General features: G+C 42.5%; 3 protein-coding genes across 29 annotated transcripts in view; 2 read left to right on the top strand and 1 right to left on the bottom strand.

Moving 5' to 3' along the window:
- The window catches only part of MED12L (mediator complex subunit 12L), a 140052-nt gene extending 132534 nt beyond the window's left edge, over positions 1-7518 (top strand). For 15 of the 20 annotated variants that reach the window (XM_040567351.1, XM_040567350.1, XM_040567355.1 and 12 more), the window contains 4 exons: positions 395-551; positions 1419-1496; positions 5779-5863; positions 6302-7518. In XM_040567351.1, the coding sequence (XP_040423285.1) occupies positions 395-551; positions 1419-1496; positions 5779-5863; positions 6302-6354 (373 nt within the window). In that variant the 3' untranslated portion in view covers positions 6355-7518. Of the gene's footprint in view, positions 1-394; positions 552-1418; positions 1497-5778; positions 5864-6255 lie in introns of all 20 variants that reach the window. The other 5 variants (XM_040567362.1, XM_040567361.1, XM_040567363.1 and 2 more) reach the window with 2 other exon arrangements.
- Positions 7519-9312: 1794 nt separating this feature from the next.
- On the bottom strand, positions 9313-25740 carry IGSF10 (immunoglobulin superfamily member 10). Of its 7 annotated transcripts, none has more exons than XM_040567336.1 (7): positions 25558-25740; positions 24146-24395; positions 22073-22202; positions 20391-20781; positions 14829-19238; positions 13288-14188; positions 9313-11520 (listed from the first exon to the last, which is right to left on the bottom strand). In XM_040567336.1, the coding sequence occupies exons 2-7, from the start codon at positions 24337-24339 to the stop codon at positions 9612-9614; spliced, it is 7935 nt and encodes a 2644-aa protein (XP_040423270.1). In that variant the 5' UTR covers positions 24340-24395; positions 25558-25740; the 3' UTR covers positions 9313-9611. The 7 variants fall into 7 exon arrangements, with proteins under 7 accessions (XP_040423270.1, XP_040423271.1, XP_040423272.1 ...); XM_040567337.1 differs by lacking the exon at positions 25558-25740 and adding an exon at positions 24546-24842; XM_040567338.1 differs by lacking the exon at positions 25558-25740 and adding an exon at positions 24628-24842 and having other exon boundaries at positions 22073-22227.
- The window catches only part of LOC121074812 (arylacetamide deacetylase-like), a 72148-nt gene continuing 54680 nt past the window's right edge, over positions 9721-27188 (top strand). For both annotated transcript variants that reach the window (XM_040567365.1, XM_040567366.1), the window contains exon 1: positions 9721-9790. The gene's annotated coding sequence lies outside the window, so the exon portion shown is untranslated. The remainder of the gene's footprint in view (positions 9791-27188) is intronic.

The following is a 27188-nucleotide window of genomic DNA, read 5'->3' as shown; positions in this document are numbered from 1 at the left end:
AAACTAGAGTTTCCAATATAAGTCTTGAATTGCAGATTATTTTTTTTTTTTACTATAATGTTCTAAGATAGCATTTCTTGCTTGGTGTTTTTTTTTTTTTTTCGGTATTTTAGAAATTAAGAAACCTAATAATGAAATTATTGAAATAATATGAAATAATAAAATTAAGAAACCTAATATCAGTTGCCAGGCAATACGATGGTACAGCTTCTCTTATGGGATATTTTTCAAAGCATTCATATTTGGAAAAATAGTCTTCCTGTAAAACTTAACATCTTCTAAATCTGTAGAAGTCTAATGTCGTAGCTCGTAGTTGAGTACTCCTAGACTAACTTTTTGCTCTGTTTACAAATGGAGTACAATTCCTTTTTTTATTCTCTTATTTTTCAAGCAGATTGACCCATCAGCCTTTGCAGCCGAATTCATTGATAGGAGGGGGACTGGACAGTGCATCAACCACAGGTCCTCATCCAAACCTGAACTCGGCACAGCTGCCTCAGGAGCAAATGAGACAGAGGCAGCAGCAGATTCGACAGCAGAGACTCTTCCAGGTGAGGGACCCAACTGCACCAAAGGCAAGGGATACTTCATTGCAGGGAATGTAAACATCACTGTAGCAGGGGATGGAGTTACTCGCTCACTTGTGTGTGCATTCAAGTCTAAAGCAGAGGAGCTGGCTGCTGTTAATCCTGACAGGTTTCACTTGAGTGCAATAATTTATTGCTTATGTCTGGGACTTCCAAAAGAGAGCTCTAGGCATACGTGTGAAAATCAATACTTCAATTTTTCAGGATAGTAGAACGCTTTTGGAAAAGGTAAATTCGAGAATAGCCTAGCTGAATGAACTGAGACAAAAGCAGTGGTTATGCTCTGTCTACCCTCTCAGGCCTTATATACTGGAATTAAATTGATAATTAAATTAAATAGACCTGTTTGTTCTATTATCTTTATTCTGATTTGATAATATATTTTTAGTCTGGAGGTAAGCATCGGTTTGTCAGCTAAGTATATAAGGTTTGTCCCAGGGGAAGTAAATTATATTAGAAATCTTTCCCATAGCCCTTTGATGGTTGGAATTATTTTCACATTTTTGTTTTAATGCAATAGCTATCTGTGCCAGTTCCTGTCAAATGATAATGCATTTTGTTTAGATTTTTTTTTGACATAATAAACAAAATATACCAGCTTTTGTATTATTAAAAATGTCCTCGTGAGCCTTGGTGTGGCTGATGATGAACAGAACTGGAGCGCTGTGAGGCTCGTCTCCCACATGGGGCCTTCAGTGACCAGTGCTGTAAGCAAGGCCAGATTCCAGTCTGTAAAGCAGTCATGAAAAGCCATCTTGCTGGGCTCGTGGTCGTTCCCTGAGGCAGCGTGCAAGCAGCAGCACCCTCATTTCAACACCCACCTTCTTCCAGTTGCAGCAGGGGCAGCAGCAGGGCCAGCAGCAGCCACAGACGCTCGGTCTCCAGCCCGTGCAGCCGCAGCAGCCCTTGGTAAGCAAACGTGAGGCTGGGGGCGGGCGTAGCACAGGGTGGGCTTCGTCGCTTCTGAGACGGGCAGTGGGACAAGCAGGTGGGACCTGCACCTCGCCTGCCGGCCGGGACAAGGGGCACGAGCAGCTTTCAGCACAGGCCCTGGGCAGGGGGCTCATGCACTGCCCCGCTCAGCCCCTGCTCAGCCCCTGCAGCATCGCTGTGTGTTTGCTTTTCAAAGGTGCTCCTTCCAGGGCCGCGGTGCACAGCTGCCTCCTGCACTTCTGTGCTTCATTCAGTGGTGTAGTCAGAACCGTTACCACAGCTGGGCCAACTATGACAAGGTGCTTTGCTGAAAAAAGGATTTGTGTGTGTTGGGAAGGGGGAGCGGTTCAAATGCTTCACTTCAACATATCTTTTTGAAATTATACTTAACAATATTGAACGAGAACTAATGGTTAAGATCCCAAACAATAAAATAACTACCCGTAGCAGTTCTTTTGAGAAGAGAAGTGCTTGGGGATGCAGTTACGAAATGAGTACTGGTGCTTTTCTAATTCGGTACATCTCTTTTCCATCACCAGTAAAACAAGACTGATGAGACTAGCTGCATTATGTCTGTGTGCGAGTTTAAAGAGGGAAAAAAATGAGAGGTTGTGAAATCATCCTCACCCTTGCTACTATTAAGGCATAAATAAATGATTATTTTTAAAATCTGGTACAGAACCAAGTACTCACTGAAAAGTCAGGGATCTTTTCTTCTGGAAGTGTAAAGACTTAGTTTTCCCACAGCAGCAAGGTAAGGTAAATTAACATCTTACTTCTGCAGGATTTTTTTTTCTGTTTATAATTGCTGTGCTATGTGTTTTTACAAGCGTTATCCTAGTTAAAAAAAAAAAAAATAATGAACAGCCCTTGCTAGCTAATAACTTGATGAGAAATATATAGTTGCTGCTGATGCCTATAAATGCGTGGATTTTTATGTCTTTGTATTGTAGGCTTTTAAGGTGAACACAGGATAACGTATACATGTGAGGCTATTTGTGGAAGAAGTTTTTGCTGTAACGCAAAGAAAAACATTCACTTTGAAACATATGGTGCTGATTGTCAGCACTTTCCTGTGTTGCCAGGCTTGTGCTGTGTTTGTGTGAGCATCCGCACTCCCTCTGGTGTTGGCTGCGAATTGTGGCTGCTCCCCTGCCGCCAGGCTCCTGTCCCTGCCTTAATTCAGTTCACAATGACTGTTGGTGACATCAGGCCTCTGAGTTTTAGATTGTAATGCTAACATTTTTTGGAAAAAAAAAAAAAAAAGTTTCTGTTGTCTGAAGGTCCTTTTAAATTAAATGATTAGTCATATAAGAGAGCTGAATGAAGGCAACTATACAAACAAAATTATTTGTAAGACATTCCTTTATGCAGCCTTTCACAGTTTTTTGTATGATTTTACTAAATCACTCTCACTACCAAATAATTTTTATGGATGCTTACACTGAATTTGCAGTGCTGTTGTCCATGTTTCCTGTACTTTTTCATTTTTTTCAGACACATTTAAGGTAGTTGAGGATAATTAGAAAAAGGTTGTTCTAGAAAAATGGAAAAATTGGGATTGCTAACTGCTGAGTTTACAAGCATTAATCAATGCAATCTTATGGAGAAACTGGAAGGCAGCATGTAAGTGCAGGAGCGAAGGATGTTTATCTGATAGCTATTGAAGGATTATTTACATCCGTTTTTAAGTTTTTCCTAATAGTATTTTTATCTTGAACAAACTGCATGTGAAAGGCTGTCTGTCATGGAGACCGAGCACCTGCCTGGCTGCTGGCTGGCTTTTCCAACACTTAGCACAGCAGGATGCTTTTTGCTGGTTTCACGTCCCTAAGAAGCCCTGGTACAGTTAATGCTTTTGACTGACCTCAGCATTTACTAAGGACTGTTCGCCAGAAGATTACACAATGTATTTTAAGTAAAGGATTTGGTTTCAGAAAGGGAAAAGAAGCTGATGTCTTACTAAAACACTGAAACTCCCTTCAGTAACCAGAAAGTTTCACTGAAACAAAGCACGGGTGTATTCTGTAGGGCACGTGATGGACAATAGTATCAAATATTTTTATTCAGTACATCAGGTTTTCAACTTGGTTGGGTATGTTATTATGCAGAATCTGTGGATGCTGTATTTAAAAACAAACAAACAAAACCCACCACTTAATTAGAAGCACTGTCCTTTCACCACGTCCAATGAGAAGGAAAGTTACAGGACGTAGGAACCGACCAAGAGAAGAGCTTAGAGGCCCTGAAGATAAGTAATACAATAAATGATGAAGGTTTTGTTTTCAGCACTAGCATAGCAGTGTCTCATTCATCACGATTTTCCTCCCTGGAGTAGGGAAGTGTGAGGGCCGTGCCTTTGGCTTTCTGTCCTTGCAGAGCCTGAAGGTAACTGTTACACAGATATTTCTTCCCTACAGGTGACACCTGGGTTTTCAGAGGGAAGAAACGCCTCTTGTGTATGCAAAGCTTTGGCACCAGATGTATCCATCCTAACAGTACCTTTGCTTCAGATGGCCTGTGCCAGATCTGTCCATCATAACTCAGTAGCTTGATTTGAAATTGAAATATATCCAGTACTGTGACATGTCTATCTGATCAGTAAAAGTTAGTAATATAGAATGATTTTCTCCTGAATGACAGGTAGAGGTGTTAAAAACAAAGTGGTGCTTGTTTTCCTACCTAGTCTTATGTGAAAAATAGACTTCGTGTGTCATCTAGCTAGGGAATAATGCAGGCTGTCAGATAGACCAGTTAGAGATTAAATTCTGCTTTGATGCAGATACAGATAGTGTGCAAATTGGTGAAAGTCAGTGCATTTACACCAAGGGTGCTTTTGAAGTGATCGAAGTCATGATTTAGTTCATTAACAGCAGATTTCTTTGGATGCTTTTTGTGTCTAATTCCATCGTGCTTAGTGCCACGCACTGGGAGGGCTTTGCCTTGATCCCTGCAGGTTTCAGGTCAGGGTCAGAGAGATGACTGGTTTGCTCAGCGGATGAGCGTGCCCAGCTGGGCGGGCACTGAGCAGTCCCCATTCCTCTGGAGCCAAGAATCAAGCACGCAGCTACAGCCCTGCAGCAGACCAAACAACCTGTGCTTTGTGTTTATCCCTCCTGTTATCTGAAGTGCCATTGCCTTGGGAGAAACGTTTTTTTGGAAGCTTAAGTTTCTTTTGAGTATTACATTTCAAATACGTGCAAGTGTTTAAAAATGCCCAAAAGGCTGTTAATTTTGATTAGCAGTTTTGATTTGCCTTAGCTTTGCACAAAGCAGACAGTAAAGCTACTTAAAGTGACTCGCAGGATGAATATCGGCCTCTCCAGAGGTGGAAAATATGAGCTTTTTGTAACAGAGACCGGACACACGTGATACCTACAACACCACTGGAAAACTGTAACATTTCAGGGAATGAAGGAAACAAACATTTTGTAAGTTTTAAGTGTTTTCCACGTGTCCTTACTGTGCCGTTAAAATTTACGGCAGGTCTGCCTTTTTTCTGTTGTCCTTTACCTGCGCTGTCAGCAGCTCGCGTACTCGTGTTTTCTCCTGGGTTAAGTGACTGAAATAGCTCCCCACTACAAGGCCAGGCTAGAGCAGCTGCTGGTAAGATCAGGACATGAGCACCTGTGTTACTCCCTCCTGTGAAGCCATTGCTCTTCCCAGGCAGCAACAGCTTTGGGGCTGCCTCCTGTTTGCTGCCACCTCCCAGCACTTCTCAGCCTCATCGCCACGCAGTTCTGTGAGTGCTGGCAGAGGAGCTAGTCAGGAAATTTTTTAAAAGACCTGGAGAAGAAGGTAGCCCGGAAGAAATGCTGGGATCTTCTCCTGGTGGGAGCTGTCAGCCTGGAGGTGGATGAGATGGGTCATGGTGTCCCAGCGGCCTGCAGCGCCCCGCCGCTCGGCGCTGCGACCTGGGCTGCTCAGCGGTGGCCTCAGCAGTGGTGCTCCTGTGCCAGCCGTGCCAGGAGCTCGGCAGCGCAGCTCTCAGGAGGGCACTGGGACAGCTGCCAAGGAGGGTTTTCTGCTCACTCAGTGCTGTGTTTGATGCCTATCACAGCCCTGCTGGAGAAGGTGGGGGGCTGACCCCCAGACATCCTCGTGCTGGGGACGCACAGAGCTGAGTGTCCGCCAGCACCGTGGCTGTTCGTGGTTGCACTTCTGTAGCACGTGTTAAGGCACAAGTTGAACACTTTTTGCTGTTACTTGACATGCACTTATGCTATGCTCCTTTCTTCCATCTTTCTCATTACTTCAGCAGTTTCCACGGCAAGGCTTACAACAGACACAGCAGCAGCAACAGACAGCGGCACTGGTCAGGCAACTCCAGAAGCAGCTCTCTAGTAAGTAGGCGTTTGTGTGCATACACGTGTACGTGTCTGTACTGGGATATGGAATTACTTTTCTGGAGACATTCTGCCTATTTAAGTCCTGCCATGCATGCGTGTAAGTAATTTAACAGCAGGTTACAGGCCCCAGCTGCAATGTAGCAGCAAAATCCTGGTGTTTGCACATCCCCTGTACTTCTGTTGGTCTCTGGAGGCACCTGCGGGACGGGCGGCCCATCCACGATCTGCTGCCCGTTTTCTCCCCTCACTTCCATAGCCATACTGCAGGCAAAGTCCCTGAGGGAATTAGCAAATCGTGCGTGCATTAGACAGGTATATAAGGGAATGTGTTGACTATTACTTGCTATTGCTATGTGAAATATAGGTGTTTTTCTGTATTTTTGTAGAGTACAGTCGTGAGGCACAAACACTTCCCTTTACTTTGTCAACCAGGTAACCAGCCACAACAAGGAGTGAATCAATATGGGCATCCTTCACACTTCTAAATGAAAAAGATGGAAAGGAGACGTAGAGTTACGTTTGCACTGAAGAACAGAACATTCAAATTTCAATGCACTAGTTATTGCTAGAAAGCAAACTTTAGTTTTCTTCTCTTATTTCAATAATTATTTTTTTGTGCTGCAGTTGATGTGAATATGTAACAAGGTTTTTTGGGGTTTTGATTTCTTTTGCATTTAATTAGATTTAAATGTAGGGATGTGTAGGCCTACTTGAAGAATGTTATTGCAGATTTTATGAATTTGGTGCTTTTTAGGTCCTGTTACTTTTAAAGAGGACAAAGAATGCTGGATTTATTTATTTGTGGGAAACACTTTCTTGTTATTCTTTTTTTTTTTTTTTTTTTTTAAGAACTGCACTGGACCAAACTACTGAATTGAAAGGCACTTCCAATTTTGGCATAAAAGTTTATTTGTTCATTAAAATGTTCACCTCTTTGTTTGATGGTAGAACAAATGTTAATTTAAATTGTATTCATTTGACTGTAATTTTCATATGCACTTTATAAAGTTCTTTGTTTAAAGTACCAATTCTCTCTTGCTCTCATTGTGGTAAGAAGGTGCTGAAGTGGGTTTATTGCTTGTATTAGAACCTCTTAAAATTTATATTAAAAGCCACAATGTAATGTTAATAAACCTACTAGAAGTAGCAGTGTATCTTCATATTTGGTCCTTTCAATATAAAGTTCGTTGGTGATCAGTTGAAGGACTACAAAACATAGTAACAAGGACTGACCAGTCAAAATAGGTTTTACTCTGCTCACGTAGGGCAGTCTCCGAATCCTGGTAAAGCCTGACGGGAGATGACTCGCTATCTCGATGGGTTCGGTAAGAATATCTCATACGAGGGTTCACAAAGAGAGGGTGGAAAAGCCACCAGAGTCTTTCTTGCTGTTTCAGTGTTTCCGTAGCTGACACGTGTGTATACTGAAGTCGCCCTATATGAGTTATTCCTGTTATATATGTCTACTACTACTTACTTTGTATGTTAACTATTTAAAATTCTGGGTTTGATGCTTGATTGCTAGGTGAGTTGCAGTGGTGTAATGCATTATTTATCATCAGCTGAGTGCAAAAATACAAGTAAATTACAAATCAAAATTACTACAAACCATTATTTAAACCTGTTCAAATATGTCCTAATTTTGAGTTTTTAAAAAAAAAAAAAAAGAATAAATTTGTTACTATTTTATGTAATTTAGGAGTCAGTCTACTTGATTTTTTAAATGCTTTCATTTTGAATATGGAACATGTAGGGCATTAAAAATATACATAGGAATCTTTTTTTGCTGTTCTGTATTAACTCAGTTTGCTTAATTTGCCATACATGGAGTTTACAGGCGGTGGTGTAATCGGGTGTCCTGCAGGGTGGGGGACAGATGCATTGCACACACCGCAGAGAGCTGCAGAAGGCTGGGCAATGGTGAGTGAGGGAACACCCCCAGCACAGAAATCTCGGGAATTTGTGTCACAGATATCCCATATTACAAGATTATTTCTATATTCTTTGCAACAATAGTAGTCATTCAACCTGTACACTGTTATACTTGCCTTATATGATCCCATCCAGGAAGATTTAATAAATACTTAAATTCCGTATATTTTGATTGTCTTTTAGAATAATCAGGTAAGTTTTACTTGCATAAACTTCATTTTATTTTTTTAACAGAGATTTACTTATCCTTTGTGTCAGAGTTCACTGTTCTTCATAGCAGATGAAGCTATTACAGGTATTACATAGTGAGATTCATGTAATCCAGACAATTTGTGGGTACTCTATCAACACTATGGAAGGAAGGAACAAGCATACAGTGAACTGCGTGTATGCAATTCATGTCAGGAAATGATCAAGCCAGCACAAAAGTAATCCCAGCTGAGGTTATAGTCTTAAAAATAAATCCCCAAGCTGATTATAATGTGATTAAATGAGATAGAATCTGCATTTAGCTCTTGGCACTAGAATACTTTCTCACCCCTGAGTATCTTATGGGTTAATCAGCTGCTGCTGAGATGTTAATGCAGGAGGTTCAGCTGCTGTTACTGCGTTATCATTGAGGAGTTCTACTGCAGCCTCATCTTAGAAGTGGTAGATATTATAGGCTGGAAAAGACATGTTACAATTCTTCATTTTTTTTAAAAATATTATTTTAAAGATGTAAAGAGACAGAGCTCACGAGGCGGGGGTGGTTGCACTGAACCCTTTGTATATCCAGCAGACTTCCTGCGATGGATGAGGACAGTGCTATAGCCAAACAGCCATGGCTTCAGCTGTTCAGTCTCTGCTCCTCCACGCTGAGGATGCAGTGCAGGGTGCAGCAGGCTGCTAGAGCAGCTGGGACTGCAAGTGGCAACACAGACTCTTCCACAATTTCTTCCACGATACATGTATGTCCTGAATTTGCAAATCTGACCCTTCTGTCCTGGCATTAATCTCTTAGGAAGAAAATGAGTAAGAAACTCAGAGCTTTATACCTACCTACTGAAATGAGAAAGCAAGATTCTAAATTTACATGCAGACTGATGTAATCGTTTTCTAGTGAGAAATCTTTAAAAGTAATTTTGTGGCAACTGGAAAATTATGCCAACCTGGACTGTTACTATATGCAGTCTGTATTATTTTTTTTAAACCAGTGTTAAGCAGAGCTTAATCTCTTTTTAAAAATTAGAACAAAATTGTTCTGTAGATATCTTTCCAAAATTCTACAAAAAGACTATGAAACAAAGGTGTATTATTAAAAATAATTCACTACATGTTTCACCATTGAATATTTATTAAAAAAACAAACAAAACAAAACATACTGAATAATCAAACATATGAAGAAGGTAGTTTGTATCACAATAAAATCTGCTCTTTGGTTCTCAGATACTCTTGTTTTATGTGATCCATGCTCATGATAGTCATACAAGGTGGGCAATATTAAACTATTAAAAAGTCTATCCTTTTCTGAACATCTCTAGGTACATTTCTAGAAAATAATTTTATTGAATATTCCAAGTTTGTTGGCAGAGCAAAAGTGCCTTATTATTTTTAAGTCCATTTAATCATGAAAGAATCAACGCTAGATGGTAAGGCTAGATCTAATTTTCCCCAAGCCGTTTCTCTCTTTTTTGCATGGTCATTGCAGAGTGAATACTGTAAATGTATTTAGGCACTTACATGCCTTTGGCTGCCTTTGACTAAACTTATTCCAAGAATAAACTCAGTCCATCTGTAGACTTTGCTATTCATTCTGTTTTTCTTATCTCAAATGACATGAATGTACGTTATTGTGAAGTCACTGCCAAGATGGTTCTTCGCCGTGCACTTGTACATGCCAGAATCTGACGGCCGGGGATCCTGGATGACCAGTGTCCCCGGGGGATGAAGCAGTTTGTTCCTGGATGCTTGGCCTTGGTTACCTGTAGAGAGTATTGAGTGGTCAGGTAATTCCCACATAATTTCTGGTTTTGGTATTCCCAGTGCCATGCAGGTGAGTTGAACTGCTGCACCAGGCATCGTATGTATGGTCTGTGGTGGTCTATTTGTAATCCTTGGGGGATAGGCTACAATAATGACTGGAACAGTTATAGATGACTCTCCAGCGTTATTATGGGCCTTACACACGTAATTCCCTCTGTCGTGAATGGTAGCTTCGCGTATAACTAGAGTGCCATTTTCCAGCAGTATGTATTTCTTATTGATCTGAGGTCGATCCAGCACGTAGCCACCTGGCAGGGTCCATGCTGTGTTTGGTTTGGGACTCCCGTCAGACAGACAGTGGAGCGATAATGATTCCCCACTAATGCCCTTCACTGGCCCCTTGGGGTGCACCAGAATACTGGGCTTCTGGCCGATTTCCAAGATGATCAGCCTTTCAATGTAGCCAACTTTATTCTTAGCTGCACAGCGATACTTTCCTGCTTTGTCTCTGTTGGGATTGTAGATGGTAAGAGTGCCATTGCTTCCTGTAAGAAACTGGGAAGTCTTGATCCCCTTGGAAAACCATGTGCCGTTAGGCAACATCCAGCTTATTTCAGGTGGAGGGTTTCCATCCACAGAACAATTCAGTATGGTAGCTTTTCCAGGTTTTGCTATTATTTTTTCATTGAATGGATTTTTAAACATTGGTCGCCTTAGCATTTCCAATACCTCCAGCCGCACCACCAACATACTCTCTCCCCAGTCATTACGCGCCACACAGATGAAATCTGCTGTGTCAGAAGGCCTTAGGTTCCGAATTTCAAGTGTTCCATTTTTGTGTACTACAATCCTACTCCCATAATATGGAGCTGTTAGGAAAATGTTATCGGGCATGATCCACATAATCTGAGGAGGAGGTGTCCCTTCTGCCCTACAGTCGATTTGTTTCTTCGAATGCCTCACTGCTGTCACTTTAATAATTGTTTTGTTCGTGTATAAACCATTTATGATAGGTGGTTTAGCCTCAACATCCAGTTTATACAATTTTGTATCATCCCCTCCAGCATTACGGGCAACACACATATACTCCCCAGCATCCAGCAGTTTGACTTGACTGACTGACAGGGAACCATTAGCATGCAGGAAGTATCTGTCTGTCGAGGAGGAGATCATGTCACTGGAAGGTAGCAACCAGAATATTTTTGGCTTGGGTTCTCCGACAACTTCACAGTCCAATAATGCCGTATCTCCAGCTTTCACTTTTATGTATGTCTTGTAACTGTGCTTTATCTGAGCAGCTGCCATTATGACAGTGATGTGTATTTTCATTTCATCTCTTCCCAGCGTGTTTTGGGCATAGCAGGTATAATCTCCCTCTTCTGTTATGCCAACTTTGTTGAGATACAGAGTTCCATTGTCAAAGAGGACGTATCTGCGAGACCTGTGTCCGCTGTCATCGGCCAGCATCACGTTATTGATCACTGTCCCATCTGGCAAACTCCAGGATATTTCTGGTGCAGGTGACCCAGAGGCCTTGCAGTCCACTTTGAAATCTTTTCCATATGGTACCAGTCTCTTGAAATACTGTTTCTGGTCAATCTTGGCTGGTTTCATTGTGATGCTGACTTTCATCAGTATCAGATCATCTCCCATTTTGTTTCTTGCAACACACAAATAGTCACCTGCATCCTTTTCAGTAACTGCCTCAATAACCAAGGATCCATTGGGATACACATGGATTCGACTTCCCATTCTGTTGTGGGGAAAGAGGAAAGGAATTACAGAACAAAATACTGAAGGTAAATACTGAGCATTGGAAGTGACTTAAAATATTAACTCATTGAATACAGCGTGGAGTTATTTCCTTTTCTTTTTTCCTAATTTAATTTCATAAATTAATAAATCACCATGATATATACACTGTATAAAAAAAAGAGACTATTATAAGCAATTTTTAAAGGCACTATTTTTATATTCCCATCTTTCTGTTTTCCTTGACTTCCTTCCTTTACTGAAAATACTTCAGCGTTGAAATATAAATGTTGGTAAAATCAAATTTGGGTGCTGGCAGTGAAGAACAATCCAGGCAAAAGGGTTAGGGTCTTTCAAGTCTCACCAAGTGCATACAGATAGACTAAACTGGTATGCATAGTATTTCTTTACATCCTTGCTAATGCACCTGTGCTTCATGCAATTCACTTCTTCCTGTCACTGCACACTGCTCAGCGCAAGCCTGCGAGGCGGCAGAGGCTGAGAACGCAATCAGGCACCAGGAGGACGTGCTGTTGTTTGCCCTGCTGCAGTTTCAGCCAGAAGAGTGTTGTTTGCACAGGAGCCATGGCCAGTTCATTGCTAACATCTGCCAGGATATTCTCATCAGCCCCAATGTCAGCAATATTGCAGCAGCGTACAGGCTGTCCTAATGGAGCCCCCATTCCGATTGGTCAGGGCCTCTCTGAAGCACTGTTTGGGCTGATCTACCCTCTTTTGCTTCTTCTACCCTCTTTTAACTTAAAGCTGTTTTCCTTTATCTTATTTTGTTGTTCAGCATTTTGGGGATTTAAATTTGAAAAATTGCGATAGTCTGATGCATAATGCCACAGCACAGTATGATACAGAGGCTGTCTCCAAAGGTGCTGTGTCCACGCCGCCCACATACCCCGTTGGTCATAACCCGGTGTAGTCGCTGCTTTTGTTACTGCGTGGATGTGCGTGTGCTCGCCGAACTCTGCGTGGGTACGTAAAGCCGCAAGATGCCGCACTGTGGAAAACCGTTCTGTGAGTGAATGAGCGTGTTGGTGCTTTCCTTGCTATTTGTAGTGCCTAATCTACAGCCTCCGCTGCCGTGACAGGCAGCTGTTACCTAGCATTAAGCCCTTCGTTTCCATAAATCTAAATGTTTGATTGGTATGTATTTAAATGTGTGCATGTTGCCAATGCCAGTACTTTGAACCATCTGGGTGTTACGTGAAAGCACTAGCACTAGTCACAATCTGATTTTTATAAATTTAAATTAGTTTCAACAAGCAAATTTTTATTGTGCACCAGATTTATGGTAAAGGTGCACTAAATGTTCTACTTGTGGCTGTCATCAAATAAACTGAATTACATTAAATTTTGTTAGAAGTAGTGGTATGGAAAGATCTTACCACTGTTTAAAAATGCTCTAATAAATCCTGTTTATAAATGTCAGTTTTTATTAAAGTGCAAACTTTGTTCTATTAAGAATTAAGAATTCATCCTAAAATCACAACAGAATAGAATGACCAAATTTCGGCCAATATAAGACTAAAATCAACTGCCTTAATTCAAATAAGATTTGTATGCATTTTGGTAGGACGTCACCCACTTACAAGTTAACAACAATACATCACCACAGATATTTCGCCACTGTTAAGAGTTTGAGAGTGAATTTAGTTCACAATGTATTGTTTCAGTGACATAACAGCCCCTTATATGAGCATTGGAGAAAACAGTGTTTGAATTTTTCAAAGAGATAGGCAACAAAAAAGACTCCTACCTGTGCCACTGGTCTACAACTGCCTTGGAAGGTAACCTCCAGATTATCCTGGGCTTTGGCTCCCCGGTCGCTGTGCAGTTCAGAAGCAATTTATCCCCGAAATTCAATCGCGTCATCTCTTGAGAGGCAGCAGCTATTTTTGGAAGTGTATCTCTCTGTTCCACCAGCAGGCTTACCACCCTCCTCTCCGAGCCAGTCGAGCTTGTAGCTATGCACTCGTAGTTCCCGCTGTCGGAAGGGGCGAGGTTGCTGAGGTGGAGGGTGCCATTGGGGAACAGGAACAGCTTGCCATTTATGAACTGCAGAGGTTTCACCACTGTTCCGTCAAACAGAACCCAGTGGACACTGGGATGAGGATTCCCTTCCACGGTGCAAGGGAATTTCAGGCTTTCCCCCATCATTCCTGCAATTCGTTGTCTCTTTTCCTCCAAAATAACAGGAGGTGCCGCAATGACCTGCAGTTTTACAATCAGCATGTCAGTGCCTGCTGAATTTTTGGCCACGCATGTGTAGAGGCCCCTGTCATAAACAGTGACTTCCTCGATAATTAGAGTGCCATCTGGTTGCATGTGAACTTTTTTATTTTCCTTAGAAGAGCTGGAGATGTACGTTTTGTTGGCTAGGACCCACGAGACCGTGGGAGGAGGCCTGCCCTCAGCTTGGCACTTCATTGCCACGGCCTTCCCGGAGTGGGCGGTGAGGAGCTGTGGCCTGCTGCCGGCGATGCGGGGCGGGTAGGCCACCACCGACAGCGTGACCAGGAGCCGCGCCGTGCCGAGCGGGCTGCCCGCGGTGCACAGGTACTGCCCGCGGTCCTGCAGGCCTGCCCGCGTGATGGAGAGCGTGCCGTTGGCAAACACCGTCCATCTGCCACCGTCCTGGCTCTCCGCAGCAGGGGGCCCTGCAGAAGTGGGGGGAAACAGCACAGCACATCAGGCCATCACTGTTCTGCTTCTTTTTCACTCTGCACATTTTCCTTATCCTGGTCTGCTTTGCCCAGATAACCAAGATGATAGTGATAAGAAAGAGAGAAATAATAATATTTTGCATATAAAATAGAAAATATTGCTTTTTGCAGTAAAAAAGCTTTAAAGTAAAAGCAAAACCTAGTTCCTCGGTAGAGACAAGGTTTGGATAAGGTAGATAAGGCTTTGCACATCCAAAAATATTTTAGCGTGGTTGTAACTTGGCTTTGCATGTTCAAAAATATTTTGCCATAGTGGTAACGTGATTTGATGGTTTGTTACCGCAGACAGTTTTTTCTTTTCATTTGTCTCATTGTTCTGAAATAACAGGTAATAAGCGCAGAATTATCATTAAATATAGATTATATACGTATGCTTAAAATTTACATAAGCAACTATTTTCATAATTGGTATTAAGACAATGTATCATTTTTCTCACTATTTCCAAGTTCATGTTATCACTGATACTTCACAGTGCTCCAAGATGAAGCAATATTTAACTCTGTCCTACAAACCATCTGCCAAGTTACAAGATTAGAGCAGAAGGTAAGTTCCAGAGAGGTCTGTCAAGCTTACCTGATGATATCTTGGTCCACCGTATTGTTGGCTGGGGGTTACCAATAGCTTCACAAGGAATAAAAGCATCTGAATTAGCTAGCACGGTAAAAGCAGCTAATTTTCCTCCAACTATTCTGGGCTTTGCAAAATGATTTCTGCTTAAAGGCTGGAAGGACATAGGACTGCTGGTGGTAGTTTCTTGATCTTGCCTCTTGTCAGACCAGACTTTGGCAGAATTGTCCTGGTCCCTACCCCACGGAGGAGCACACGGAGTAGCAGTCTGGGATGACTTCAGAAGAGTCAGGGTGCTGACAGCTAATATTTTGCCTTTCTCTGTGGCTTCGATAGGTGGCTTCTGCCAGAATCCGATCCCACCGCTCAGAGGTGAGGAGGCTTCTGCCACAGGTGCGGGTGGCCTGGCTGCTGCTGGGGCTGGCAGTGGGGTGGGATGCTGAGCGCGGGGGGCAGCGATGCCTGCGGCGGCTGCAGGAGCTCCGGCACTTGGCTCCGTTCTTCCTGGGAACGTGGGCTGTGAAACGTGGTTTTCTCGGGTAACTTTCTCCTCCGTTTTCAGGTGTGACTGTTCACCTGCCGTTGTGGTGGCTTTGATTTGCTGGGCGGGTTCTGATCCAGCACGAACTGGAGTGGGTTGCGTGCTTGTGGCACTGAATGGCTTTGAAAGCAGTGGTGTGGTTTGGGTTGTTGTGGTGGGGTTCTGAGGAATAAGCCCACTGGGTGGTAACTTAACAGACTTGATGTACATCCGTGTGCTTGGGGTCGCTGATGTCTGCTTAGCTGCTGTAGGCACGTGCAGAGCTGTATCTGATGTGGTAAGGCTCCATAGCACTGGCATTTCTGTCACTAAGACTGCACTTGCACTCTCAGGGGGAAGTTTTGCAGGTGTAAGACTTGCAGGCGTAGCTGCTGATATAACTGTTGCCACGGCAGGTATGGCTGTATTCCTGGGAGGAATTGCTGAAGTGCTGTGGCCCGTGGTCAAGCTTTGTGAAGTAAATGTTTTAGGGGGCCTTTTCCTCCTCTGACCTCTCTTTCTTCCCGCTCTGAATGTTTTACTTCTGGTGATTTTGGTGTCAGTTCGAGGAGTAACAATAGGTATAACTGTTGGCTTCAAACTTGCTACATCCACTTCTTCGGTTGTGCTAGTGGCAGGACTAGAGTAAGAATGCAGCTCTGCAGTGGGAAGATGTTCTCCTGACTTTCCATTGTCATAATGAACGGATTTGTTTAAAGACAGGAAACCACTACTGTGATCCCCACCCACTGAAATGGGCGTAAAGGGCAGAGGAGAAATTTTGGACATAGATAATGCTGCTATAGTTTTAGGAAGTAAGACTGATACCTCCGTTGATGGAAACACATCTGTCTGGTGTTCTGGTAACTTTTTCAGTACTTCCTTCTGAGTGCTGTTTCCAAAGAGATGTTCCCCAGTAATTTTTCCTCCTTGGGAATTTTTTGATGAGGCTCTAGACTTAGTGTTGGGTGAGACTGATTCAAGAGTAGGAGATATCTTAGTGCTTACTGTGTGAGTAATTTCTGCAGCAACACGAGCTGTGTAGCTTGCTATTGTTGGTGGTCTGATGCTAAAAGGCTGGACTCTGTAAGTACTTGTCTGAAATGGTGCACTGGTCTCTGATTTCTGTTGAGGGGTATCCTGGGTGCTTTTTGTAAAGAAAGGTGTAGAAGTAGTTCTTTGCCTTGCAGCATGTTCACTGTTCTCTGCCGTGGGGAGTGCTGTGTTTTGAACAACACCTGCTGGGTGCTCTAATGACGTATTCATGATGGAGGGGGAGGACAGAGGTGCTTCTGGGCTAACTAGGTTGATGGAGCTGCTTAAATTATTTAAGGTAGGTAAGTTTGATGTATATTTTGAAGTCAAGAGGACACCTGGAGCTGTATTTCCTCTGACAGAGCCTTGCTTCCCAAAACGGTACCTGTGCTCTTTCATATTTGGAATATGTCCTGGTCTGACAGTTTTTCTCCTACCAGAAATTTTTCTCCTTCTTCCATATTGCTGCTGAGGTGCATGAGTTGTAACACCCTGAATAATTTGAATTTTCTGATGAGTAATGGTATTCGAGCCCAGTGGCAGCTTAGTAATTACTGGTTTCTGGGTGCTATGAAGGTAAACGTGACCAGTTCCAGGATTTGGTTCACTGACTGTTGATACAGATACCTGATGATCTGTTTCGGTAGAAATCTTATTAGTAGACTCTGTAAAAACATGTAGCTTGCCCGCTGTATTTTCAGATGTTACAGGTTTACTGGTGTCTGTAACATCTGTCATGGGTGTTGAAGACACAAATGTTAATTGCTGGCTAGGACTTTCTCCAGGAGACACCAATCTTTGCTGAGCACTGAAGCGTGTGGATGTTCTACTTGTTCCATTTGTTACAGTTGATTGTTTTATAGCATTTGCTGATATTTGACTTAAAGCAGGTCTTTCCCATGAGTTTGAATCTGTAATTGTAGGGTTTAGATATGTTTGTAGCCTTCTGCTGTCAGACAAGACAGACTGTGAAGAAGGAGAGGGTAGCGGAGCTACAGCCTCTGCAGCCAGGAGGGAGGCTGTCCCAGCAGGACTGTTACTTGTGGTCATGCTGGGCCCTGCAGTTATCACACTTTGTGTTGCTTTCCCCAGAGGAGATACAGTGGCACTCTCTGTTACTGGTATCATGAATTCTTGTTCTGGAGATGAGAGATCACCAGATGTTTCCTCCTCATCCACAGGTGCTTTTGAGAACTGACGAACTTGAATAGCTGGTTTTATTTCAACTTCTTGGTTTTCTACAAAAGTCGTGTTCCTCTTTGTTTTTTCCAAAAAGGCTGCCCAGCGCTGCGGATCAACCCTCCTGGCTGAGGAAACAAACTGTCTCCTCTGCCCCCTAAACCTCCTGCCCATTTTGTCCCTGTAGTGACGGTAGGATGGTTTCCCATAACTGTTCATTTTATAGGCACTCTGTGTGACCTGGTTTCTAGATGCTGAGGCAGCAGATTCCTGATTAGCTATCAAGGGAGCCAGAGTAGCTGAAGGATTTGTGTGTCTTCTAGCAGAGGCCAGCATTGTGTTTCCAGAGCCATCACTCTCTTCCCATTCTCCCACAGCTACATGCATTTTCTGTGGAGTGGTTTTGTCCTTTTTAACTAGCACTTGGAAAACCAAAAGATCAACACCATACTGATTGGCTGCAACACATCTAAAATAGCCACTGTCTTGCTCTGTTACCCCTTGTATTCTCAAGGTACCGTTGTCAAAAATGTGTTTGTTTCTGACAGAATGATGAAGAATCTCACGCTCAGGTAACACCCAACTAATAGCAGCATCTGGAACAGCGGCAGATGTACAGGGAAGGTATAGTGTGCTGCCAACAGATGTAGAAAGGTGGGCTCCATTTACACTACTGTGTTCCACGTAAGGGTCAACCACCGTAATTCTAAATGTGAGAATATCTGCATCATTGTAATTTGTGCCTATGCAGTGATAAAGCCCAGTGTCAAAGGTGTCAGCTGTTCGTAACGTAAATGTTCCAGTTTTAACTACTATAATTCTGCCATCCTCACTGATATAAGGTGCTCTCACTTTGCTCCCATCAGCTAATATCCACTCTATTGCAGGAGCTGGATCTCCAATTGCTTGGCAATCTAGTTCTACGGTCCCCCCAACCAAAACACTGTGCTGTGTTTGTGTTTTGTTGTCCCTGGAGATGATTGTCCAGTTATTTCTCACTTTTTTTTGGTCAGGACTGGGCAAAATAATCTGGGCATCAGTGAAGTATTGGATGTGCAACGTGTTAAGTGTGGTTGCTGTCCTGTCTAGCTGTAGTGCTACTTTGCTTTGCATTAACCAAGACGGTTCGGCTCTCAGCTCTGCCTCTATATTGGTGTAAAGTTCATCTTTTTCAGAGTAGATTTGTTTGTATTGGTAAGCAACAGAAGGCATTTTAGTTGCTAGGGCATTCCTTTCTAGTTTTAGGGGAAAATTACTGTACAGGGCCAGTATGCTCCATAGCTGCTGGATATGCTCATAAGCAATATCGCACACAAGAAATGCTGCGAATGATGTTTTCAGTATTGTGTTGTTGCCATCTTTGTCAAATGAGAGTGGAGACATTTCTTTAGGTTTCTGGATGTTACAAACCAAGTTACCGCGACTTCCTGCTTGGTCAGTCATGTTCAAAACTATGGATCCTATAGGAGCTATGAAGTCCTTGGTAGACACAGAACTGAAATCCCCATCGTCTGGCACTGTGAGGTTTTTAAATTTCAGAAAGTGATGTATGACTGGCTTAGTGCAGGTTAAAGATGCAGAAGGAATAGTGATAAAGTTTCTTCCTTTATAATTTTGGGGGCTAGCACAAACTGGGCACTGCTGACCACCAGAACTTCTGTCTTTTTTGCACTTTAGGACATCTGGAGGGAAGAAAAACCCAGTAAGCTTTTGTGATACAATTTTTAGCATTAAGACATACATAGTTACCAACAAGTTGTTCTCTTGAGTGAAATACAAACGAAGTTTGTCCCACAGTAGCCACCAGCCTGTGAGTTTTCTCTAATGAAGCTGCCCGGTGACTGTTCCTGCTGCCGCCGAGTAAGGTGCCGTTCTGCGGCAGCGGTGTCGCACCGTGCAGGGAGCGCTCTGCTGGGGCACGCGGCCACCGCCTCGTGCCAAGGCTCGAGCAGTTCGGGGGTAACACTAGGCTACCACCTGCAGCTTCTCAGGGCAGAAACAGGAAAAGTCCTCAAGTCCTGTTTCTCATTTTTTTTTCCTGAAGAATCACATACAATATGTCCTTCACTCCTGTGAGTTACGTAAAATTTAGCTTCGTTATTCCCTGTGGATTTTCCTAGTGCATAGAAGCTTCAGAGTGGCCAAGAAAAACATTTTGTTATGGAAAGCTGTACCTGGGAACAGATTAAGGCCACTAGATTCATTTAACCCAGGAAACTGGTGGGCATTAATCTGTTTATCCTAATGACATGCACCTACAAAAATCTTGTTAACCATCACTCCTGAAAATAGTAGAGAGAAGAGCTTAGAAGAATATATATATATAAATATATATATATATATATTTTTTTTTTCCTGAGGGCATATGGCACTATCTTAAGAGTAAAAAAAAAAAAAAAAAAAAAAAAAAAGGATAGAAAATAACATTTTAAGTAGAGGGGAAAAAAATAAAAAATTACAGAAGTACAGAAGAAAATACCAGATTCGTGGCACTGTGCTATAATGGTCTGCTGTACATAATCAGTTAGTGGCAGGCTATAAAAGAGTGACATGTTTCATGTAGCTTCTTATGCTTTACATCTGTTACTTTAGTTTTTAATTTGCAGTGATTTTCACGTGATGTGGTACAACTGATAACACATCCAACACCCTTTTAAAAGATCAATACGTACATGGTATGTACAAGCCAGTAATTAACATGAAAACAATTAAAAATAAATCAGATGTAGTTGCATTTCCAGTCTTCCCTGGAAGAATATTTAGATAAAATACGATTGTATTAGAAAGAAGATTCATAATGGGGTTAAAAAGCATAAACAAAGCCTTCAGCTCACCTGGTCTCTGTTTCAACCATTCTGCAAACCACTGTAGACTGCAATCACAGGACCATGGGTTTCCATGGAGGTAAATACTCTCTAGCTCAGACATGTAGGAAAACATTTCTTGCGGTAGTGAAGTCAACGCATTTTCAGACAAATATATGTGCTTTATGGAGGATATTTTAAATATTTGTACATAGTTCAAGGTGACAAAAGTATCTGGATGAAGCTGCTTAAGTAAATTTCCTTCCAAATGGACCAACCTCAGTGATGTTAGCCCGTAGAAAACGTTGGGATTTACAATTTCAATTTTATTGTGGTCCATATGCAACCGTACCAAGCTCTTCAGACCATAAAAAACATCTTGCTGAAGTACACTGACCTTGTTATAACTCATTTTTAAGACCTGTTGATGAAAAAGTAACAAGTGTATGTTATTAACCCATGTTATATTGCTGTAACACTCCTCCTATATAACTTGCTATAAACTCCTAACAAATTTTCACTGATAGTTACTCTGTGAAGTGAAAATACTTCAATGGGTCAGTAATGCAAGAGACTGGAAAAAAAACTTAGTGGGAGAAGTTATTTTTAAATGCAATGTTAGTTGCGAAGGACTACAAGGATACTTTCTTGTTCCAACCATCCATCAGGGTGACATTTCTGCAGTCACATTCACAAAACGTAGTGATTAAAAACAAAATAAATTAATGTTTAATTACTCACCCAAAAAATCTCAATTAAAGCAGAATAGAACTACCAAGTTGTTCTTAGTTTCAGGATTTGTGTCATGTGAGATGTTACTTGCCAAACCTAAACTCTGAGGTGACATTTTGTTACTGAATTTGAACCTGTCAGCAACTATGAGATGAACAAATCTGGTATATCGCTCAAGTATTAAATAAGGTACCTAAGACACCCTTTTCATCGTTACTTTTACTGTTAGAATTATACTGTTACAGTAAGGAATTCTGTATTTTGAAAATTAGTGAAGAAAAAAAGTACAAAATCCAAATAAATAATGTGCAAGTTTATTTGCCAAATATAACGCTATTAAAACTATATTTCAGTTAAAGAACAAAACAGGCATCAAATAATACATTTTTAAATCTACATGCATATATAATTATAAAACCAAGGAACTGTAATTCTTTCTAAAACATTAAAATGTTTATATGTGATATATTCAGTTTCTATTCAGTAGGAGCCTTTTTCTGATCAAAGATGGAAAGGGACAGGACTACATTGTACTGAAGGGAAAGGGATATCTGAATGGAAAACTATCATCAAAAAAAAAAAAAGCAAAATGCAAAAAAAACAACTAACTATGACAATAACTGTGACAAATTAACTAAAAACAAGTTTACTACCATAATGCAGTACTTGGAGCTCTATAATCTTTCTCATGTGAAAGTCTCAGTTGTGGTTGCCAGTTAAGATACTGTTGACAGATATCTACCAGCATCTTCATTACACTTTTTATACCATAACTGAACGCCTACCTGGGAGTGAAAGACATTTCCCACTAGGATATTGGCTATTGCAGGCCCTTATCTTTCACATGGGTACAATTAGAAACAGGAAACTAAGAGGTAAGAGACCACTGGTCTGCCTCCACAAATTAGTTATAACTGTCAGATTGTTTAAAGGCCATAATGAAAACTAAGATCAGGCCATCCCCAACATTTATTTCTTACCTGTAATGAATGCAAATCAGTGAATGCCTTGTCAGGTATTGCACTGATCTCATTGCTGTGCAGCATCAGTAACTCCAGTTTCTCCAGGCCAGCAAAATCTGTTTCAGTCAGTTTAAGCAAGCTGTTGTAACTGTAATAAACATTTCATCCCAGACCTGGGTTTAGTCAGACAGCTAAATTAAAGTTAAATTAAACTGAACTAAACTTGACGAATTTTAAAACAAATAAAACAAAAACAAAAGAACAACTCTTTGGGTATGTATAAAGGTAGGGATCACTTCTGATGGCGAAGATGAAACTTTAAATCATACCTTCATGTTAGCACAAAATTTGGTAACTTGTCCATTGCAGCTTCCTTAAGATTGTGTTCAAAGTGGATAGGGTAAATAACTGCAAAAATATGCAGACAAAAATGACGGTTTTGGGTTTCAGTGTAAAAGGGCTTCATGCAATGGTAGAATTTTGCAATACATTGATGCCTCTTTTAATTGAGGGCTTTCCCAACACCGCAGTACCACAGAGAAGACTATGGACAACAGACAGCTTTCTCTGGGGTCAGAGAACTACATACAACTAAGGGGCCTGGGCCATGCCCTTCCTCTGCCGGCACCTGAGTAACGACGGCTGAGCCCCGACCACGGTGCAGGTGGGGTCTGCCGAGTGTCTCGCAGCCCTGCCTTTGTCCTGCTGTCAGGAGAATTGGCTGGACCATGCTGTCTGCTCTCCTCAGTTGTACATCTTGAGTTTCATTTCCACTCCACAGGTCTTCAACAGTGCATGCTACTTGTTCATGTAGACAAAGCCTCTGCCTCCCATGATCTCAAGGAGCATACGTACAGCCTGGATAATCTAGGCTGAATTTAAACAAGAAACCAAAAGTGAAACACTGAGAGCTCTTTAAGTGAGAGCTCTGCTGCTATAGGAGGTTTGACCATAGGTCACATCTAAATCTAGCCAGTGTGAGTACTGAGAGTGTTGACACTTCAGTATCCTGGAAGTGATGTTGTGCAAACCTTCCAAATACAGAGCACCTGCTCGTGATGCCTTTGACATCATGACTACTGTCACGCTTACGTGACCCGATTAGAGAACTCGGGGATTCTTCTCATGCTGCAGTCACACCTCCTACGTCCAATGGTAACAAGTGAGTGAAGTTAATACACCAGTCATAAAGAAGGCCTGTCTGTAGCAGCAACTAACGTATTTCAAATATATGTCCCACACCTCAGGTGACCCATAGTCCTCTAGAGGAATTGGTAGTTAGTCTTCATATACAGCACTTTGGGAAAATGTTGGCAAATTCAGAGGAAAAAGGCAGACAGGAATCAGGAGCTGAGATCACGTTATATTGCCTAGCAGCAGAGGGGGGTGGAAGACTTCCACGTAAAGTTCCTTTTGTACTTTTTGAATACACATACGGACAATTCAAAGGTTATGTGTGTCAAAAGTGATACCAGGGTCAGTCAAATATTGCTGATTGGTTTTCTTATTTGATTGTATGACAGGATACTTGCAGGAAACTACATTAATGGGCCAATTGTACCTGGGTAAAATCTATTCCCTGTTTCTTTTGACCACTTAAAAAACAGAACCATTTTGGAGGCTGAAAGACAAGCATTATTTCCGTAAACTGGATGGATAAAAACATAGAAAATGAGATTATATGACATTCTGAAGTCACATCAGAAGTCTCTGAAGATTTTAACACACACACTGCATTTCTAGCCCCCTGTCTGAGCTCTGAGCTATCTTTTTGCAGTAAGAATTAGCTCAATTTCAAGCTCTTTCAGAGTTCCATGCTAAAAATGCAAGATATTCAGGTAATATAAAAGAATTCATTTAAGTTCAAAGCTTTTTAACGTTCTTGCATCCCCCAAACTTCCACCCAGTGTTGGAACTCTTAGACTTTGCTAGCTCTCATTGCAACCATTTCTGATTAATGCAAAACAACCACCTAAGATTTATTCCTTGCCTTGGCTAATTTTTAGCCCTAAATTTGAAAACTTCATAATTATTTGCGAAGCGTTGCAAGGCAACTGGTCAGAATATTTGAAATCTTGGCATTAAACGTACCCCAGGTTGATGCGCTCCACGTTTGGAGGGATGCGTGGTGGGACAGCTGTGAAGTAGCGGAAAGTGCAGTGCACCTCGGTGGGGACGTAGCAGGCACAGAGCCGGGGACAGGCGGTGCTGCTGGGGAGAGCAGCCAGGCAGGCACCGAGGAGGATCTCCAGCCACCAGGGTCTGCGTCTGGGCATTGCTGTCATCCTGCAGGAGAACACTACAACACCATCCTTCACAGCGAAAGGGAGCAAACGGATTCCTACAAGGAAACAAAAGGCAAGCATTTATGGTGCTATCTGTGCTGAGCTGCTCGGTTCTAAGCTACGAGCACAAAGTCTGCAACTCAAAAGAAACAGCCCGCGGAACAGAGCCGCCGCTTTCGGTTTCCCCTGGTTTTAGATCTGCAAACTGAAATGAAATATTTGTCGTTTCGAAGAAGCAGCCTCGCGCTTCCTTCGTTTGCTGAGACTGCCCCGTGAGCTGCTGCTTACAGGTAAAGTTCTAACGTCGGAACGGAGAAAAGGTGGGAACCGTGGCGTTTGGCCGCCGTTACACCACGGCTCCGGCTATCCGGAGCGCTTATAAATCTGCTAGCAATTTATCCTCGGGAAGGAACACGTCAGCTCCTTTCTTGCCAGTAATTATTCCAAACAAAATTAACCAATTTCAAAGCCCCGCGCGCGGAGCCCCCGGGGTGCGGGAACGACCGGCACCGCTCCGCCCCGGGCCGGGCCCCCCGCGCCCCGGCACCGCCCGCGGCCCCTGCCCGGCCCTGCCCGCCCGGCGGGGCCGATACCGGGGCCGTGCCGAGCCGGGCCGTGCCGGGCCGGGCGGGGCCAGCCCAGCCCAGCCCAGCCCAGCCCAGCCCAGCCCCGCCGCCGCCTGCCGGGGGGCTCCGCCGCGCTGCGGGGCGCATGGCCCGGCCCGGCCCGGCCCGGCCCAGCCGCGGAGCTGCCCCGGGGAGCGGCTGAGCTCCCGGTGTAGAGCGAGTCCCCGGTACCTCGTCTCCTCGTGCTCTGCTACCTGGGGTGTGTAGCGGCGACACGCTTGGCTGAAGGCGTGGTTCTGTCGCCTTAGAAAAGGTGAAGACGTACTTCTCTCGCGGTTTCCTAGCTCTCCACTCTGCTCTCGAGCTGCGAGACTTTTCAATGGCAGCTTAATAAATTATCATTGCCAGATGATTATATCTTTATGCAATCAGCCTTATGAAGTTAAACACAACCCCCTCATCCAAAGGCAGTTTCTCATCCATCACCTCTTGCACTAAGGCAACATTTAGGAACTGTGCGGTTACGCAGCTTTCAGGTGGTCCTGGAAGAAGGCACGTGGCTTCCTACCGTCCTCCCAGCCTCTTACTCCACATTATTATCCACCACCAACACCCTGCCTGCCAGCAAAATCCACTGATTTTTTCCCAGTACCTGAATTTATCCCAGTAAGGCCCAAATCCTCTTGGCACTCTTTGCCCCTGGTTCTTTTCAGTTTTATAGTTCCTCTGAGATCAATTGGTTGGAGGTGCAGCGCGTTGCTGGTTATGTCAATACGGCTGTTGTTCTGTATGGTCTGGCCACAAAATGATTTCTGTCTTTGCAGAGCAAACAGCACCTGGGTTTAGATACCCTGGGTGAGACACACAGATTATCCAACCATTGTTCAGGATTACATCAGTTCTGTCTGCAGCATAAATTTGTTACTCTCTATCTCTTCCAAATTAGCAAAATATCAATCTTGTCGCAGAAAACAAATCCCTTAGCAATGTCACATAAACCCCATGTTCTTTTGCAGAAATACTCTTGTTTATCTGTCTGAAAAGTTATGCCTGAGAAATTACTGCTATTTGATATAGTTGCTAAACTTGCACCAAAAACTTTTATATAAGGAATAGCTATGTTAGTACGCAGTAAAGTCACTACAGTGCAACTCTCTAGATAGGTTTGGACAGACAAACAGCCAGTTGTTGCTTTCTTACAGATAAATATTCAGGCCTTTGCATCAGTTCATAAACAAATCTGACTAAACAATTTCTAACAGTGTCTTGCTACAGTTTTACATATATTCTGCTGTCAGATTAAAAGACAAGACAAAGATTGTTTTCAAGGCATAGCATGAGATAAGACAAAACCAATGTAATTCACGTAACATGAATGATGCTGGACTGCACTTTTTGTGTGTAAGAAAGTCTGTAAGGAAGGTGACACCTGGCTTCGAAATGAACCTTCAGACAAGATTGTCATTTATGACTTGAACTGAATAAGAATTTTCAACCCAGATATGTTTACTGAGGTTTTTCACTTTCCACAGAATTTATATTTTCTTGGAGATGTATTAATGTTGCTAAATGTTCCAGTTCTCTGTGAGGAAAGCCAAAGCATCTGAAGTCAGCATGAATCTAGTTACATCTGCCTTTGTGCCATGGTGCCAAACAGAAGCTGTGGTGTGCATACAGAAGGGTTTCTCTTTTCTTGTCAGCTTGGTTCTGGAAAAAAAAAAAAAAAAAAAGACAAAAAAATCTTTTAGAATGTTTTGGTAATAATATATGAAGATCCCTGTTCTTGCAGAAGCCTGAACATTAATTAAGTCCTTCACACATATCAGCAATACTTCTCTGGGAATTACATATTTAAAATAACATTTTCAGTTATTCAGATGGCTTGCCTCTTATTTCCATACTGTGCTATTTTGATAAAACTTTACTTTAGGTACCTACGGCTGAGGTTCATCATCATTGCAGTGGTTGTCCTTGTGAAACACATGGGTGGTCTTAGTGCGGTTCAGCATGGGAACTTATGTAAAGAAACACTAACCTACTTGTACTGCTTGGCACTTTCAGTCTCAGAAAAACACCAAAGCCTCAATTGAGCACCTGGCATTAAATTATTTGCTGACATTTTTAGGTGCTACCTTGAGAGAAAGGAAAAAAGGGGAGAGATCACCCTGTCCCTAGTCCTTCCAAATTCTGTTCCTCTGAGAGATAAAAAGAGGATTGGAGGAGTATCATTAGGCATATTTCTAAATCTTAACTTCAGTCTGAAGGGCAAAGCTGAATTGCTTT

This window comes from Cygnus olor, chromosome 9 (genome assembly GCF_009769625.2).
Source record: "Cygnus olor isolate bCygOlo1 chromosome 9, bCygOlo1.pri.v2, whole genome shotgun sequence".
Lineage (NCBI taxonomy): Eukaryota > Metazoa > Chordata > Aves > Anseriformes > Anatidae > Cygnus > Cygnus olor.
This window is presented reverse-complemented; position numbering and strand designations above follow the sequence as displayed.